Source organism: Patagioenas fasciata, chromosome 1 (assembly GCF_037038585.1).
Source record: "Patagioenas fasciata isolate bPatFas1 chromosome 1, bPatFas1.hap1, whole genome shotgun sequence".
NCBI lineage: Eukaryota > Metazoa > Chordata > Aves > Columbiformes > Columbidae > Patagioenas > Patagioenas fasciata.
In genome coordinates, this window is record NC_092520.1 from 171,787,395 (window position 1) to 171,800,538 (window position 13,144).

Here is a 13,144-nt window from a genome sequence, read left to right on the forward strand (position 1 = left end):
TCAGCAGGTGTAGCTGACAGAGTCCCCAACCAGCTGTGTTTGGTATGACAGCATCTGGAAGAGGAGAGAGGAGAGGCCACCGTGCTGTGCTAAGCCTCACATTCATACCAACATCTTCAAAATCTGTCACGTGCTGAAGCATGTATATGCACTGCCACCACGTGAGCTGGCACGCAGTCTTAGAAAGGAAAAAGCAAAGAAAACGGGAGGCAGAATGACCCCACCTCTGCCTTCAAACCCAGCTCACCAGACTGGTGGGAAGAGGGACTCTTTGGTCCCCTCTGCTGCTGCTTACCCAGAAACACAGTGTTTCTCCTCACTGTGGGTAAACTGTTATACACACAACTCTCCAGGAAAGATAACTAAGGCTACAAATGAAAATAATATGAGTTGAAAGGCCAGACTTCCCTTGCAGTTTCATCCAAGCTACCAAAGCCTGCCTAATGCAAAACTAGCTGCTGAAGAGTTTCCCATTCTGCCTTTCACTGGCACCTTCCTGTGCTGGATGCATAAGACATATGAAAAGGGGAAAAGAGTGATAGCTGTTTTGGAAATCTATATTATCCCTGTATAGATCTGTTTATTTTGTTAGAAAAGTGCAAAAAGGCCCTGGCAGGCAACAGAAAATTAATTATTTTGCATGCATTGTGTAACACTATTCATTAGTTTTACATGAGTATTGAGAGGTCAGTCAATAATAGAATCCCATTGTGTTAACCTTCAAAGAGCTTGCCGTGTAATTGAATGCAGCAGGCATGGAATAAAGGAATTAAATATGCAGGCAGAATTAACACTAATGGTTTGCAAACATCACATTGCAAACATCTAGAACTTCTTTGTCTAAATTCTTGGTTTGAGATTTTGGTGGGAGGCAGTTAGGGAAGCAACAAAAAAAAAAAAGAAAAGAGCAAGAATACTGAAGCAATGTGCATAAAACACATGGAGAAAAGAGAAGCATAATGGGATCTGAATGCTAAACTGCATCCACCTTCTTGTATATTAGCACATAGATATACAACATGCATTAAACACAAGCCTACATGTGCTTTTCTGCTGTTGTTTTCTACACAGGAAGTATGCCACATGTAGGGCCACATGAGAGACATTTTAGCAAACGTGGCAAAGTTCTGTCCGTAGATATTGCACAGCCAGCTTTTGTTCTGCGGAACTGTGAGAATACTGGGAATCAGTAAATGGTATGAATTAAATTTGGAAATAGCTCCCCAGAATCTGCTGAATCCATTCAGAGTTAAGTAGAAGGAATAACATCACCATTCACTGTTCTGGGTCCATCTGTTGGCAATATCATGATGGAAACAGCTTTTTACATGCTATTTTCAATAAACTATCACACAACAGCTTGTTCCAACAATATTCCAATACCTTTCTGTTTGCTTGCCGCCTACTATAAAAAACATCTTAGAGGGAAGGAGGCATTTTGGTACTATACTGGTGTAGAGTGGGAGGGACAGGAGACTACAGGAACAAGCAAAACGAGGAATAACTATAAAAAGAGAAAAGGAGAATAAGCTGTTATTTTAGAGCCCCTGCAATCTAGATTTAAACCAGAATGCGGAAACCAAACTACTGTCACAGAGGGATGGGCTGTATCACCCACTTGTTAGAATTTTTGTGCAATGACAATGTCAGCCACAGGAAACCAATGGCTTCTAGAGAGAAATGGCAGGTGCATCTTGTAATTACCTTTAATCCTGCAGGACCTGCTGAACTGTGTGTTCCAACGAGTACTGAAAAGAAGATCCACCTCCAGCACTGTAACACACTCATTTGTGCAGCATCAAAACAATCTGCCCTACATAATTTTCACCAAAATATCATATATCCATCAGCTTACTTATCATGTTACAAAGATGCCATCATACTGATGAAACAAAGCCTGCATCCACTAGCATCAAAGAGGCTCAGTTGTAGAGTTCAGACCAAAAAAGTTTCACAATTAGTCAATTCAGTGTGTAGTTGTCACAACTAGCTTTTACACAAATAATGTCATGCTTGTTTAAGCAGTGAACTAGATAATACCCTGAGGTTCCTTCTGATGTATGTTATCCTATGTTCCTGTGATTCCAAGATAAACTCCTCTATGCTGATTACCTCTATATTACTGAATCAAGTTCTAAGACGGTTTTTTTAAAGCTTTTATTTTAAAAGGCTGTACTGCTTTAAGAATTACAAGGGGCAGTCAAGTCTTCTATGCATTAAGCACCTTGTTTACCAAACACTATTAGAAATACATATAGTTAGGAAGGATGAAAATCAAGAAGCAATACTACACAAGAAGGTAAACTAAAGAAGATATGAAACATTACGGGACCATGTAAATGAAGATACAGAAAGAGAAAAGAAAACCTGAAAAAGTAACAGTGAATTAATACTCATAAAACAGAACATAGACTTGGAAGAAAACTATTAGTGCATAAAAATACAAAATATTACATAAAGAATCAATTAATCATTCATGCTATAATAAAAATGTATTGATATATCTCTGTATGTTGTTTGGCTCATTCATAGAATATTAAATCTTCTCCTGCTACCTAGATTGCTTCCCAAGTACAAAAATTATTTTGTTTACTGTTTATCTGGATTTGACCTATTCATATGTGTATGGTGATAATATCCTCTTAAAATGCATGCATCACAGCCTGCTTCTAAAATGAAAGATACAGCTAATAAGAGGATGCTATGGTGATCACCTACCTGAGGACGAATAACTTTCACTATGTTTTTAAGTGCAGTGTCTGGTGATGGAGGAGAGCAGTCAGGTGTTGGGCCTGTAGAGCTGTTTCTATGGTTACCAGATCCTGGTGCGGTAATTGCTACCTGAGGTGCATTATCTGTGAATAAAAATAACATTTATGTGAACTTACAAATACTTCATACATTTTAAAATAAAAAATTATTTCGAAACCAGAATGCTACCCAGAACACTATTTCAACTTCAAAAAATTTATTGCAATTTAAGTGTATTTGGTAAGGAATGTATTGCACATCTACACTTATTTTATGAGCTCATGCATTCATTCTATGTTAAGGCAGGATATAGCACTCTTTTATATCTAAATAAAATAAGGCACAAACCAAACACAAATATTTTACTATTGTTACCCTGAATTACTGATTGTGAATCCAAGTACTACACTGTAAAAGGGGTGAGTTAAAAGGGAGCTTTCTAATGCAACTCATATATCAACCTGGAAAAGCCTAACACAGAAGACCTAGGCTCAACAAGTTATATAAACATATGGAGCATGTGAACAGCCACCAGTGACAGCTTTCTGGGACACTGTAAGCAACATAACAGATCAGCAAGGATTAATTGCATGAAAATGTACTTGGCTCCTCTGGTGAAATTTCCATCCTCCATAGAGCTTCGCAGTGCAGTAGGTACCTTACTAGCAGTATCTCAGCCAGACAACCTACAGCTGGCTTAAAAATGTCTATGTATCTGCAGGTACACAGGAAACTGCTGTTCAGACATATTTTGTGATGCTGTTGCCATTTTATGGCACTGTGAAGGACCATTAAGGGGACTTAAAATACCATCCTTTCCTTCTCTAAATGTTCTTAATGCTGTTTGAACAATGTAAAGTTAGTGAAAATCAGGTCAGACGATAGAGAGGACTATGAAATAAGGCACAGCTTCCCAGCTGTGATGGTAACCAAGCACCAGAATGACTTAGCAGGAGACCAAAAGCTCCACATTAATTCATGCCTCCTTTAGAACTGTATTATTAAAGAAATGCTTTGGTTCAGATTCTGGGGAAAATGCCATTGCCTGTGCACAGCTACAGAGGCCTTTACAGTGTCTGTGAGTTTACAGAATACCTTTCTTTGTGGGCCACAAAAATGTGCTTCACGTTCCTAAATGTGTTGTAACACCCATGGCTCTGCATTAAGACAATGATTACATTCAAATCTCATGTCTGCAGGCCCCAGATGACAGTCTGCACAGTTCACACGAGAAAGCCTATTTGTAATTGAGATGTATCTCCAATATGTGCTTCCACTCTGTGGGCAAATCCACTCCAGAAAAAAACCCAGGCTCCAAATAAACAAAAGCAGGTCCAGTGTTGTAAGTGGGAGAACTTTTGCCTAACCAACTTCTGCAGGAACACACATGAGCTCCTCCACTTGTGGCAAATGCTACCATGAAAAAAATGACAGAAACTTCTCCCTCTCGGTCCTATTGACCTGGAATAATTCTTGGAAGTGTAACAAAGATATCAAAGGGAAGGAAATATCCAGTTACATTAACATAGCTAACATAAAATAATGAGGAATAATTGCAAGAACGTAAACTTTCTGGCCTTTAAAACTTACAGATACTATGAAATATAGCATGGATGATTCTAAGAAATAGTCCCTGTAGAAACATGATGTATCTGGATAAGATCTTAAAGTTTCTAGTCAGATACAGTCTGACAAACCGTTCTTACAAAGCAAATATCAGATTTAAATGTTTCAGCAATATTGTTACAATTAATGAAGGTGTAAATGAAAATTCAGGTGGCAGTTTGGCAGACATCCAAAACTGCAACATCCCCACAGATAACCTCAGATGTTTCCTGACATCTGACAGGGTGAACCCTCCCTGTCACAGAAACAGACAATTCCAACATAGTTGAAAAGTATCTCATGAAAACTGCCAGTCCTTTAGGTCCGCAGTATTAAAGCTGCGCTCTTCTTGCAAGTGTGCAGGGAAATCTTGGATCTGAAATAACTTCATTCAGAAAATAATACATGTGCTTTAATACAACGAATCAAACACATTTTTAGACAGCCTTAGAAAGGAACTATAGGTGAATCCTCATAATATCCCTGACATTCCAGAAAGCCTTAAGTCTCTCTTAGGCTTTCCTGTTCGACCTGGTGTCTAACTGAAAAACTGTTCAGATGCAGCATGCGAATGAATATCCTGTGATCTGAAAGCCTAGCTCATCAAAGAAGGGACAGGGATTTGACAAGAAGACACCCCACCAAGACCTTGCCACACCCTTTGGAAATCCCATAGTGAGGATGAAGGCTCAATATGTGTGTTAGGAGCATCTTAACTGAGCTGGAAGTGTCATGCTGTTTTGTTACAAAACATGAAATATCATCTTCTTTCACTGTATGTATAGACTCGTCAATAGATAATTATCAAAGAACCTCCCTGACCAAAGAATCAGAGATTTCTGTGAGAGAACCCTGCACTGTATGTGGAGATACCAAACAAGGGACTATGCTGTTGCCGAGACGTGATAATCCAGGCACCATCCAGGGAGCTAAGAAATAACTTCCAGAGTGAAAAGCATTCCACATTAATCTAAGTGTAGTTAGTGCACTTATTTATTTGCTGGTGGGAGAAACAAACAGAACAATTGTCTCCGACAAACAGCTAAACCTGTAAAGAACACAAACTCCCCAGTACTTCAGTAGTCCCGGAATTTCCATGGCTGTGAAAGCTGGGTGGCCGTGCTGTAGCACAGCTGCCCTTTAGCTGTTCAGCACATGAAAGCCTTGCAAGTGTAATCAGGAGGTCTTGTGGGTATGGAAGTATCTCAGACATGCATCACTCCAAGGACAGGTAGTTAGAAATACAGACTGGTGCTGATGGTGACGAATACGGTTTTCTGCTCACCATTTCATTCTGTTTCAAACCTTGCGATATGCCCAGTCCCACCCGAGATGCATTCAACTGACCAGGAGTGACATTCTTGGAATGAAAATTTATTGGAAGATATTCCTGAGGAGAGGCAGGGCTGTTATATGCCCCACTATATAGGGCTGAGAAAAACTTTTCCAGCGGCAGTGCATGCATGAAACTACAACCAATTCTGGAACATATATAATACGCTGCAATCTCAAAAAAAAAAGAGTAGCTACAGCCTTTTCTTACTAGCAAAGTGGTAATTCAAAAAAGGATAGTACTTTTAGAATCTAAAAATAAAGTTCTGAAAAAAAAAAATTCTTTGAAATAAACATCCCATAAAAAAAATACAACTGCTCAGTATTTCGTTCCTTCACTACTTTCGGAAGGGAATGAAGTGTCTGACATGTAATGGTTTCTTAAGAACAATTTCTTTATTGTAGATAACTGTTTATTTTCACAGTATGATCTTCCCATTAGGCAAATGGGAAATATCCTCAATCAGAGAGAGGATATTACCATCACATTAGTTCCTGTGACAAATTTGGGTGACTTCTTTGCTTATGTATACACTACTCATAGTTTCATTAAGAAGAGATGTGAGTATATTTTATTTTGTAATTAAATCATATAATAATTGTGTTTTCATTTTCCCTTTTCTTCCTCTGGTAACAAAACTAAAGCACTGTTTTTTTTTTCCCCTTAGGTAACCAAAATGGTAATCCCATAAGTTTCAGTGGAACATTTCATGGCAAAAAGAACTTGGAAACCTGAGAACTTACCACATTTACGTAGGAAAGATTAGCTCCCATGATGAGTCTGATAGCTGCTATAGATGTGGCCAACAGGGACATATTAATGGCTGTCATTCTCTTCTAGTTCTTGGCTCAAATTGCAATAAACTAAGAGATGTTTTTGTACAAGTCAGATAACATTAGGCTCCTGGGATCATGTGGCAGCTAAAAATAATGGAGCTGCAGCGTACTCTAACAATATTCCTTCCTGCCTCCATCAAACATGAGAAATTGTCACAAGGATTATGTAACTGGAGCATATTCTGATTTTTAAGAATGGCTACTGAGGACTGTCCATCCTCCATTTCCTTTGTTTCACAGCAAAGGAAATAGAATAAGATAGGATGCAGAAAATATACTATGTTATGTTTTCTATGTCCAGAATAACCAAATTAAGTTTTTAAATTCCGGTTTTGTATTAACTGGACTCATCTAGTGTGGACTATAAAAACAGCTATGCTGATTTACATCTTGGTAATTCTTACCAATTTGCTTTGGTTTTTGGTTGACTGATTGGCTTAGCATACAAGATTTTAACAGACAGAAAGTGTTACAACGCCATCATGAGCACAAATACGATTAACCATCTCATGGACATATAAAAACATACAGTGATGCCTAAATTTCTCACAGGATTAGACAGGTTTCCACATTTCAAATCCTAATACCTCTTACAATTATTTTTGCTACTTCTCCCAGTTTTTGAAGTATTTACAGAAACAGCAGACTCAGTATTTGCAGCAATGGTCACACTAGCGCTTCATATGTCTTGTCTGTTCTTATTAGTCTTTTCCTTATGAATCAAAAGACCATTATTACAAATGATGATGTCATTGCTTGGAAGTTGAAGGTCAGGTTGTTCCTACCAGCACTTAAAAAAATGTTTTTACTCTCAAGTCATACAAGCGTTGTTTAAATTAGAGCTGCACCCTTTGATAATGGACTGGTGGCTTGATTTCAGCTACACTAAAATCTATTGATATTGAATCAATTCCACCAAATCCAGAAATGCAGATTAGCATTTTACTGGTTTATTACAGTTGTTCTATATTTTACCAACAGTTATTTTATGTAGCCTTACAGGAAAACAATAAAAAGAAATTTCATAGTATTGAAAAAGAGCTAATTCACTTTTTTTTTTTTTTAATTTACTAATAATAGTTTTAAGTAATTTAATACAGGAAATGTTTATTTTTTACAGCACCTTTTTACAAGAACATAAAGGGAGCAAGGAAGCAGTAAGATAAACACTTCACAAAATCTGTTCTTCACCAACACTGTCACATATAATGCAATCGTGAAAAAAAGATGCTTTTTGTGCCTAGTGTTCAGCTTTGTCTGTTATCCAGTTCGATATTACTGAAACGTAATTAATATAAGAATACCATTATCTTGGAAAGTACACTAACCTCATGTCTCATACAAAAGACATATAGGAATTAACATCATAACCAATCCTTTAATAGGAAGTAAGGTTGGTCTGCTAACACTGACATTATACATACTCAGTGATTCATTCTCAATGCAGTCTTTCAGTACAAAAAGAATCACAAAATCATAGAATGTCAGGGTTTGGAAGGGACCTCAAAAGATCATCCAGTCCAATCGCCCTGTCAGAGCAGGAACACCTGGATGAGGTTACTCCAGAGAAGGAGACTCCACAACCTCCCTGGGCAGCCTGTTCCAGTGCTCTGGCACCCTCACTGAGAAGCAGTTTCTTATCAGGTTTAAGTGGAACCTCCTGTGTTCCAGTTTGTACCCATTACCCCTTGTCCCATCATTGGTTGTCACCGAGAAGAGCCTGGCTCCATCCTTGTGACACCCACCCCTTACATATTTATAAACATGAATAAGGTCACCCCTCAGTCTCCTCTTCTCCAAGCTGAAGAGACCCAGCTCCCTCAGGCTTTCCTCATACAGGAGATTCTCCACTCCTTTAATCATCTTCATGGCTCTAAAAGAAATTCTGAATAAAATGAAAACTACATTATGTAATGTGTTATACACATATACCTAATGGGAATGATTTCTGGAACAAAAATTCAGGGCCTAAAGTTAAACTTCTGTATTCATATGCTATTAAACTTCTTTCCAAAGAAATGGTATTTGATCTCAATGTCTTCAGTGATTCAGAAACTGATCTTTAGAATTGCAAGGTGGGATTTCTTGAAATACATCTACATTTCAGTGAGCATGCTAAGCTCTTAAGTCTGTGAAAGCCAGTTAAAACAGTATTAATTAGAATTTAGAATATATTCTATATCCAGATATACTATACTGAAGAAACATTACCTTAGAGGAACAAGCCCTGAACTTCACTGATTATAATAAGATATGCAATAGCTTTAAACAAAGTCTGGACAGCTAGCTGAGACAGTTCTGTTGCACACTAATAGGGCAACATGGTCAAATCATATCACCTCAGTGGTCCAAGGAAATCACAGAATCATAGAATAGTTTGGGTTGGAAGGGACATTAAAGATCACCTAGTTCCAATCCCCCTGCCATGGGCAAGTGACACCTTTCACTAGACCAGGTTGCCCTCAAAGCCCCATCCAACCTGACCTTGAACACTTCCAGGGATGGGGCATCCACAGCCTCTCTGGGCATCCTTAAATCCAATCTAAATCTACCGTCTTTCAGTTTAAAGCCATTATCCCGTATCCTGTCACTACATGCCCTTGTAAAAGGTCCCTTTCCAGCTTTCTTGTAGTTTCCCTTTAGGTACCGAAAGGCTGCAATAAGTTATCTCTAGAGCCTTCCCTTCTCCAGTCTGGACAACCCCAACTCTTTCAGACTGTCTTCATAGGAGAGGTGTTCCAGCCCTCTGATCATCATCATGGCACTCCTCTGGCCTCACTCCAACAGGTCCATATCCTCATGTTGGGTCCCCCAGAGCTGGATGCAGCACTCCAGGTGAGGTCTCACAAAAGTGGAGTTGGGGAAAACACCTCCCTCTACCTGTTTGTCACACTTCTTTTAAAGCAGCCCAGGATATGGTTGTCTTTCTGGGCTGCAAGTTTACATGCCAGGTCACGTTTAGAGCATCTGCAAGAGGCTTTGCAGGAACTGTGGAATTTCACTGCCCAAGCACCAGCTTGGGACACCCAAAAGCATTTCAAATGTCAATAGGTATCTACGTATGGGCAACCAAATCAAGGTTCTAAAATTATGGGGAACGAATCCCAACTCACACTCTTAAAACCTATAACCACTGTTCCCTAAAGATCTTTCTAAAAATAATACTTAATTTGTTTCTCCTGTCATGGCAAAAAAACATAGTAAGCTCTTTTATTTCCTGAAGTTTACAGGATGATGGGAGTTCAACAAAAGAGGGGAGTGCAAGGAGCTCCTGTTCATGTATACAATGACTGCTTTACACTTTTAAGGATCACTCAGATTTGATAACAGAAAAAGCAAAATGAAAGTGAATATTGTCATCTTTTAGTATATTGTAAGAGAAAATTTTGGTGTTATTTTACTGTTATCACCTACGAAGATCTCAGACAAAAACATAAAAATGTTAACTGTTTAACTGAAACTCTTAAAAAAAAATCATGCACTGGGAACTTTGCTTTTATTGTGCTGTGTGACATCAGTAGCCAGTTAGCAGATTATCGTCTTCCTTCATATGGCATGCTGCATAGAGAAAAATGCCCTTATGAATGGTAATAGACCACATCACCACAGCTCAGCAAGCGTTACATCAAGATTTTCAACCCACTATCTACGTACTGTGAGGACAAAACGCTCACCGGAACTTTTCTAATAGATGATTCTTTTTCATAATGTACTCAAAGCATAGGCACTATGTGTACATAATGCCACCATATTAACTGTTGGGCAGATACCAAGTATACCAACTAGAACATTTCCTACCTCATCTCAGCAAACAAAATATCAAAAGCCAAAAGTCAGCCCATGTTCCAGTAATATAATTACATTTCACCTCAGAAATAAATCTCCACAATGGAACACACAGTTAATCTATAGTTCTCCACGTTCATTAGAGAAACACACTATCAACCTTTTCAAAATCTACTCTCAAGTCTGTATTAGTTGTTACATCAGTTATTTCTGCAATTTAGTGCAATGGCAATGGATCAGCAGATCAAAGCAGATGATCCTCGTAGCAATCCATTTAAAGTATATGTGGGTTTGAATTTTTAGGGCTATGTGCCATCTTATTTATTCTAACAAACACCCCCACCACACATGTACCTCACAGCTTCCAGAAGGACCCCATACTTTTGGTGCCCACCTGAAATGGAGCTTCAGATCAAAAAGGAGTCTGATTTTTGTGCTCCAAAACCAGCCTGTGACTGTAGCAATGGCTGGTAACTGGGAACTATGATTTATTTTAAATTCCCATCTAGTGATCTGAACCAAAATGTAAATATATACTCAGTGTATTTTATTACCATATTTCAGTTATTTATGGAGTCACTTAAATACTATATGGTCAGATTTACAATTTGCTATAAAAACAGAAGAAATGTATATTTAACTTTAGAAGCATGGACCAGTAATAATCTAGAACAAGATTATATGCTACACATGTAATGGTGTGTAGAAATATTTACACTAAATTCTAAATCCTCTGAACATATTATATGAGATGCAAACAAAATACTTAAAGCACGGAGACTGATCATTATGACCTCGTAGAGGTTTATACTGTAACCTCAGTGCCTGGGTACATTTGTACATTGCAACTCTGGGAAAAAGAAAAAGAAGGATGGCAATGAATTTGCACTTTTATATGTATGCATAAACATATACAGATACACCTGTATGCATATACAGACAACAACTGCAAAGACTCCCTTTTACTAGTAAATAACTTCCTTTTATTCCTCAAGCTCTGCTCAGTGTGAAAGATTTCATGGAATGGTTCAAACTTCTTCAAGGCACGCCAAAACCCTGCCTCTGTTTTGGACACCCCAGCATCAGGATAATGCAAAAACGTGACTGAAGCTTCAGATGGCTTAGTGTTGTCTGGGATGGAAATGCTTTTTAGTGTGGTATCAAGACAGACTTAAGTTTGATTAGTTATAGCAAGCTCAATTTGCTAGGCTATTAGAAAACTACTACAGAAACACTTACTGAGCCTTGCAATTTCTATGGGTTTGGCCTGTCTTTAGAAAAAAATGTTGGAATGCCTTTGTGTATGTTATATTTCCTCCTATATGGAGGTGCAAAGCTCTGAAAAGAACACAGGAATGCTAATCAACTGTCTTGGACAGAAATTAGTCATAAGCACAATAGAAATCTTGTAAGAATACAAAAGGAGATAATATGGAAATAGTACTTTTTCTGGAGGATCAGTCACCAGTGACTGAATATACATACATCTCCTTGCACAGGTCATGGTTATGGGTTACATGGTTACAGGGTTACTTCACTGAGTGGCTAAGAAATAAACAGGTTAACATAGGTCACATAATGGATGGTACTATAAAGAGTAGATCTTAGTGTTCTACAATAATAAGGGAATTATCACCTAGTCCTTTAAAAAGCTTCATAACTGTAAGGAAAGAAGACTTGCCACTTATCACCACACCAGAGTGATAGATAAGCCAGTACTGTCTGATTCCAGGGATAATCAAAGATATGGAAGTTTTACCATGGATACGCTGATACCCTCGTGCTGAGGAGAATACCAAGAAACTTGCCCAGGTGCTGCCTCAGGGAATCTTTCCTATTGTTGCTGAGCTTTATTTATAAATGAGAGACCCACATGAAGAATCATCTGAATCCCATTCCTTAGGGTAAAAGCAAGTTTGGGCACTGCGGTATTCCTGAAGCTTCCAGAGGGCTCATTAAAACTTAATCAACTCTCTCTAAGACAGATCAAGGAGAATGACCCATTACGCTAAAACATACCCATAGAAAGACCTCAGCGCATGTCTTAAAACAATAAATCTGAACGTTTTGTATGGAGCCAGCACCACTTAGGCTCAGTTCATTAACTGTGGGTCAATCCAAGCTGCTGGATTCCACCAGTAGTAAATTTAGAGGGCAGGAGCACAAGCCAACATGCAGGAAGAAACTAACAAAGACCCAGAACTGAGCAGAGTAGGTCACAAAATAGTAGGAATTGCCCTGATTTGATACAGAGCTGCCATGTATAAGATTTCTTGGATAGCGTGTGTGATAAAAATGGGATGTCTCCTGTAAGTGGTGGACCCATTGTCAAGATTCACAACAATTGCATACAGCAAATTAAGCCAGGCTGCATTTCATACAGAAATCCAGGAAAAAACAAAAAAGCAACAACAACAAAAAAACCTGTTATTTTGTCAGGCAGATAACAAAAGCATTCATGTTACATAGAAGCCTCACCTGAGGGTCTAGGCAATTTGCCATAGTGTAGGATTCAACTTCAAAATTTTTCTAACTTGACTGAATCCCCAAAGCAAATCTTCTCTCCTACATAACAATTCAACCTGGCACAAATCTAGGAACTACAGATAGGGACAACCATGTATTTCAGGATTTCAAGGAAAAAAACATTACAAGAGATTTCAAAAGAGCAGATGGAAAACTGAATAATGGAATCAGTAGGTAGCTACACTGGATGCACAGAGAGAACAGTTAGACTAAACTGTTTGAATTTGCTCTTTTGAATTTGTTTTGTTTCCCACACACTTAAACCTGAATAACCATTGTTCTGAGTAGGATTGTAAATATATATCTG

General features: G+C 38.3%; 1 protein-coding gene across 7 annotated transcripts in view; it reads right to left on the bottom strand.

The window, feature by feature from the left end:
- Positions 1–13,144, bottom strand: part of ANKS1B (ankyrin repeat and sterile alpha motif domain containing 1B) — a 436,612-nt gene that overhangs the window by 280,062 nt on the left and 143,406 nt on the right. For all 7 annotated transcript variants that reach the window (XM_071800411.1, XM_071800380.1, XM_071800388.1 and 4 more), the window contains one exon: positions 2,719–2,855. In XM_071800411.1, coding sequence (XP_071656512.1) covers positions 2,719–2,855 — 137 coding nt within the window. The remainder of the gene's footprint in view (positions 1–2,718; positions 2,856–13,144) is intronic.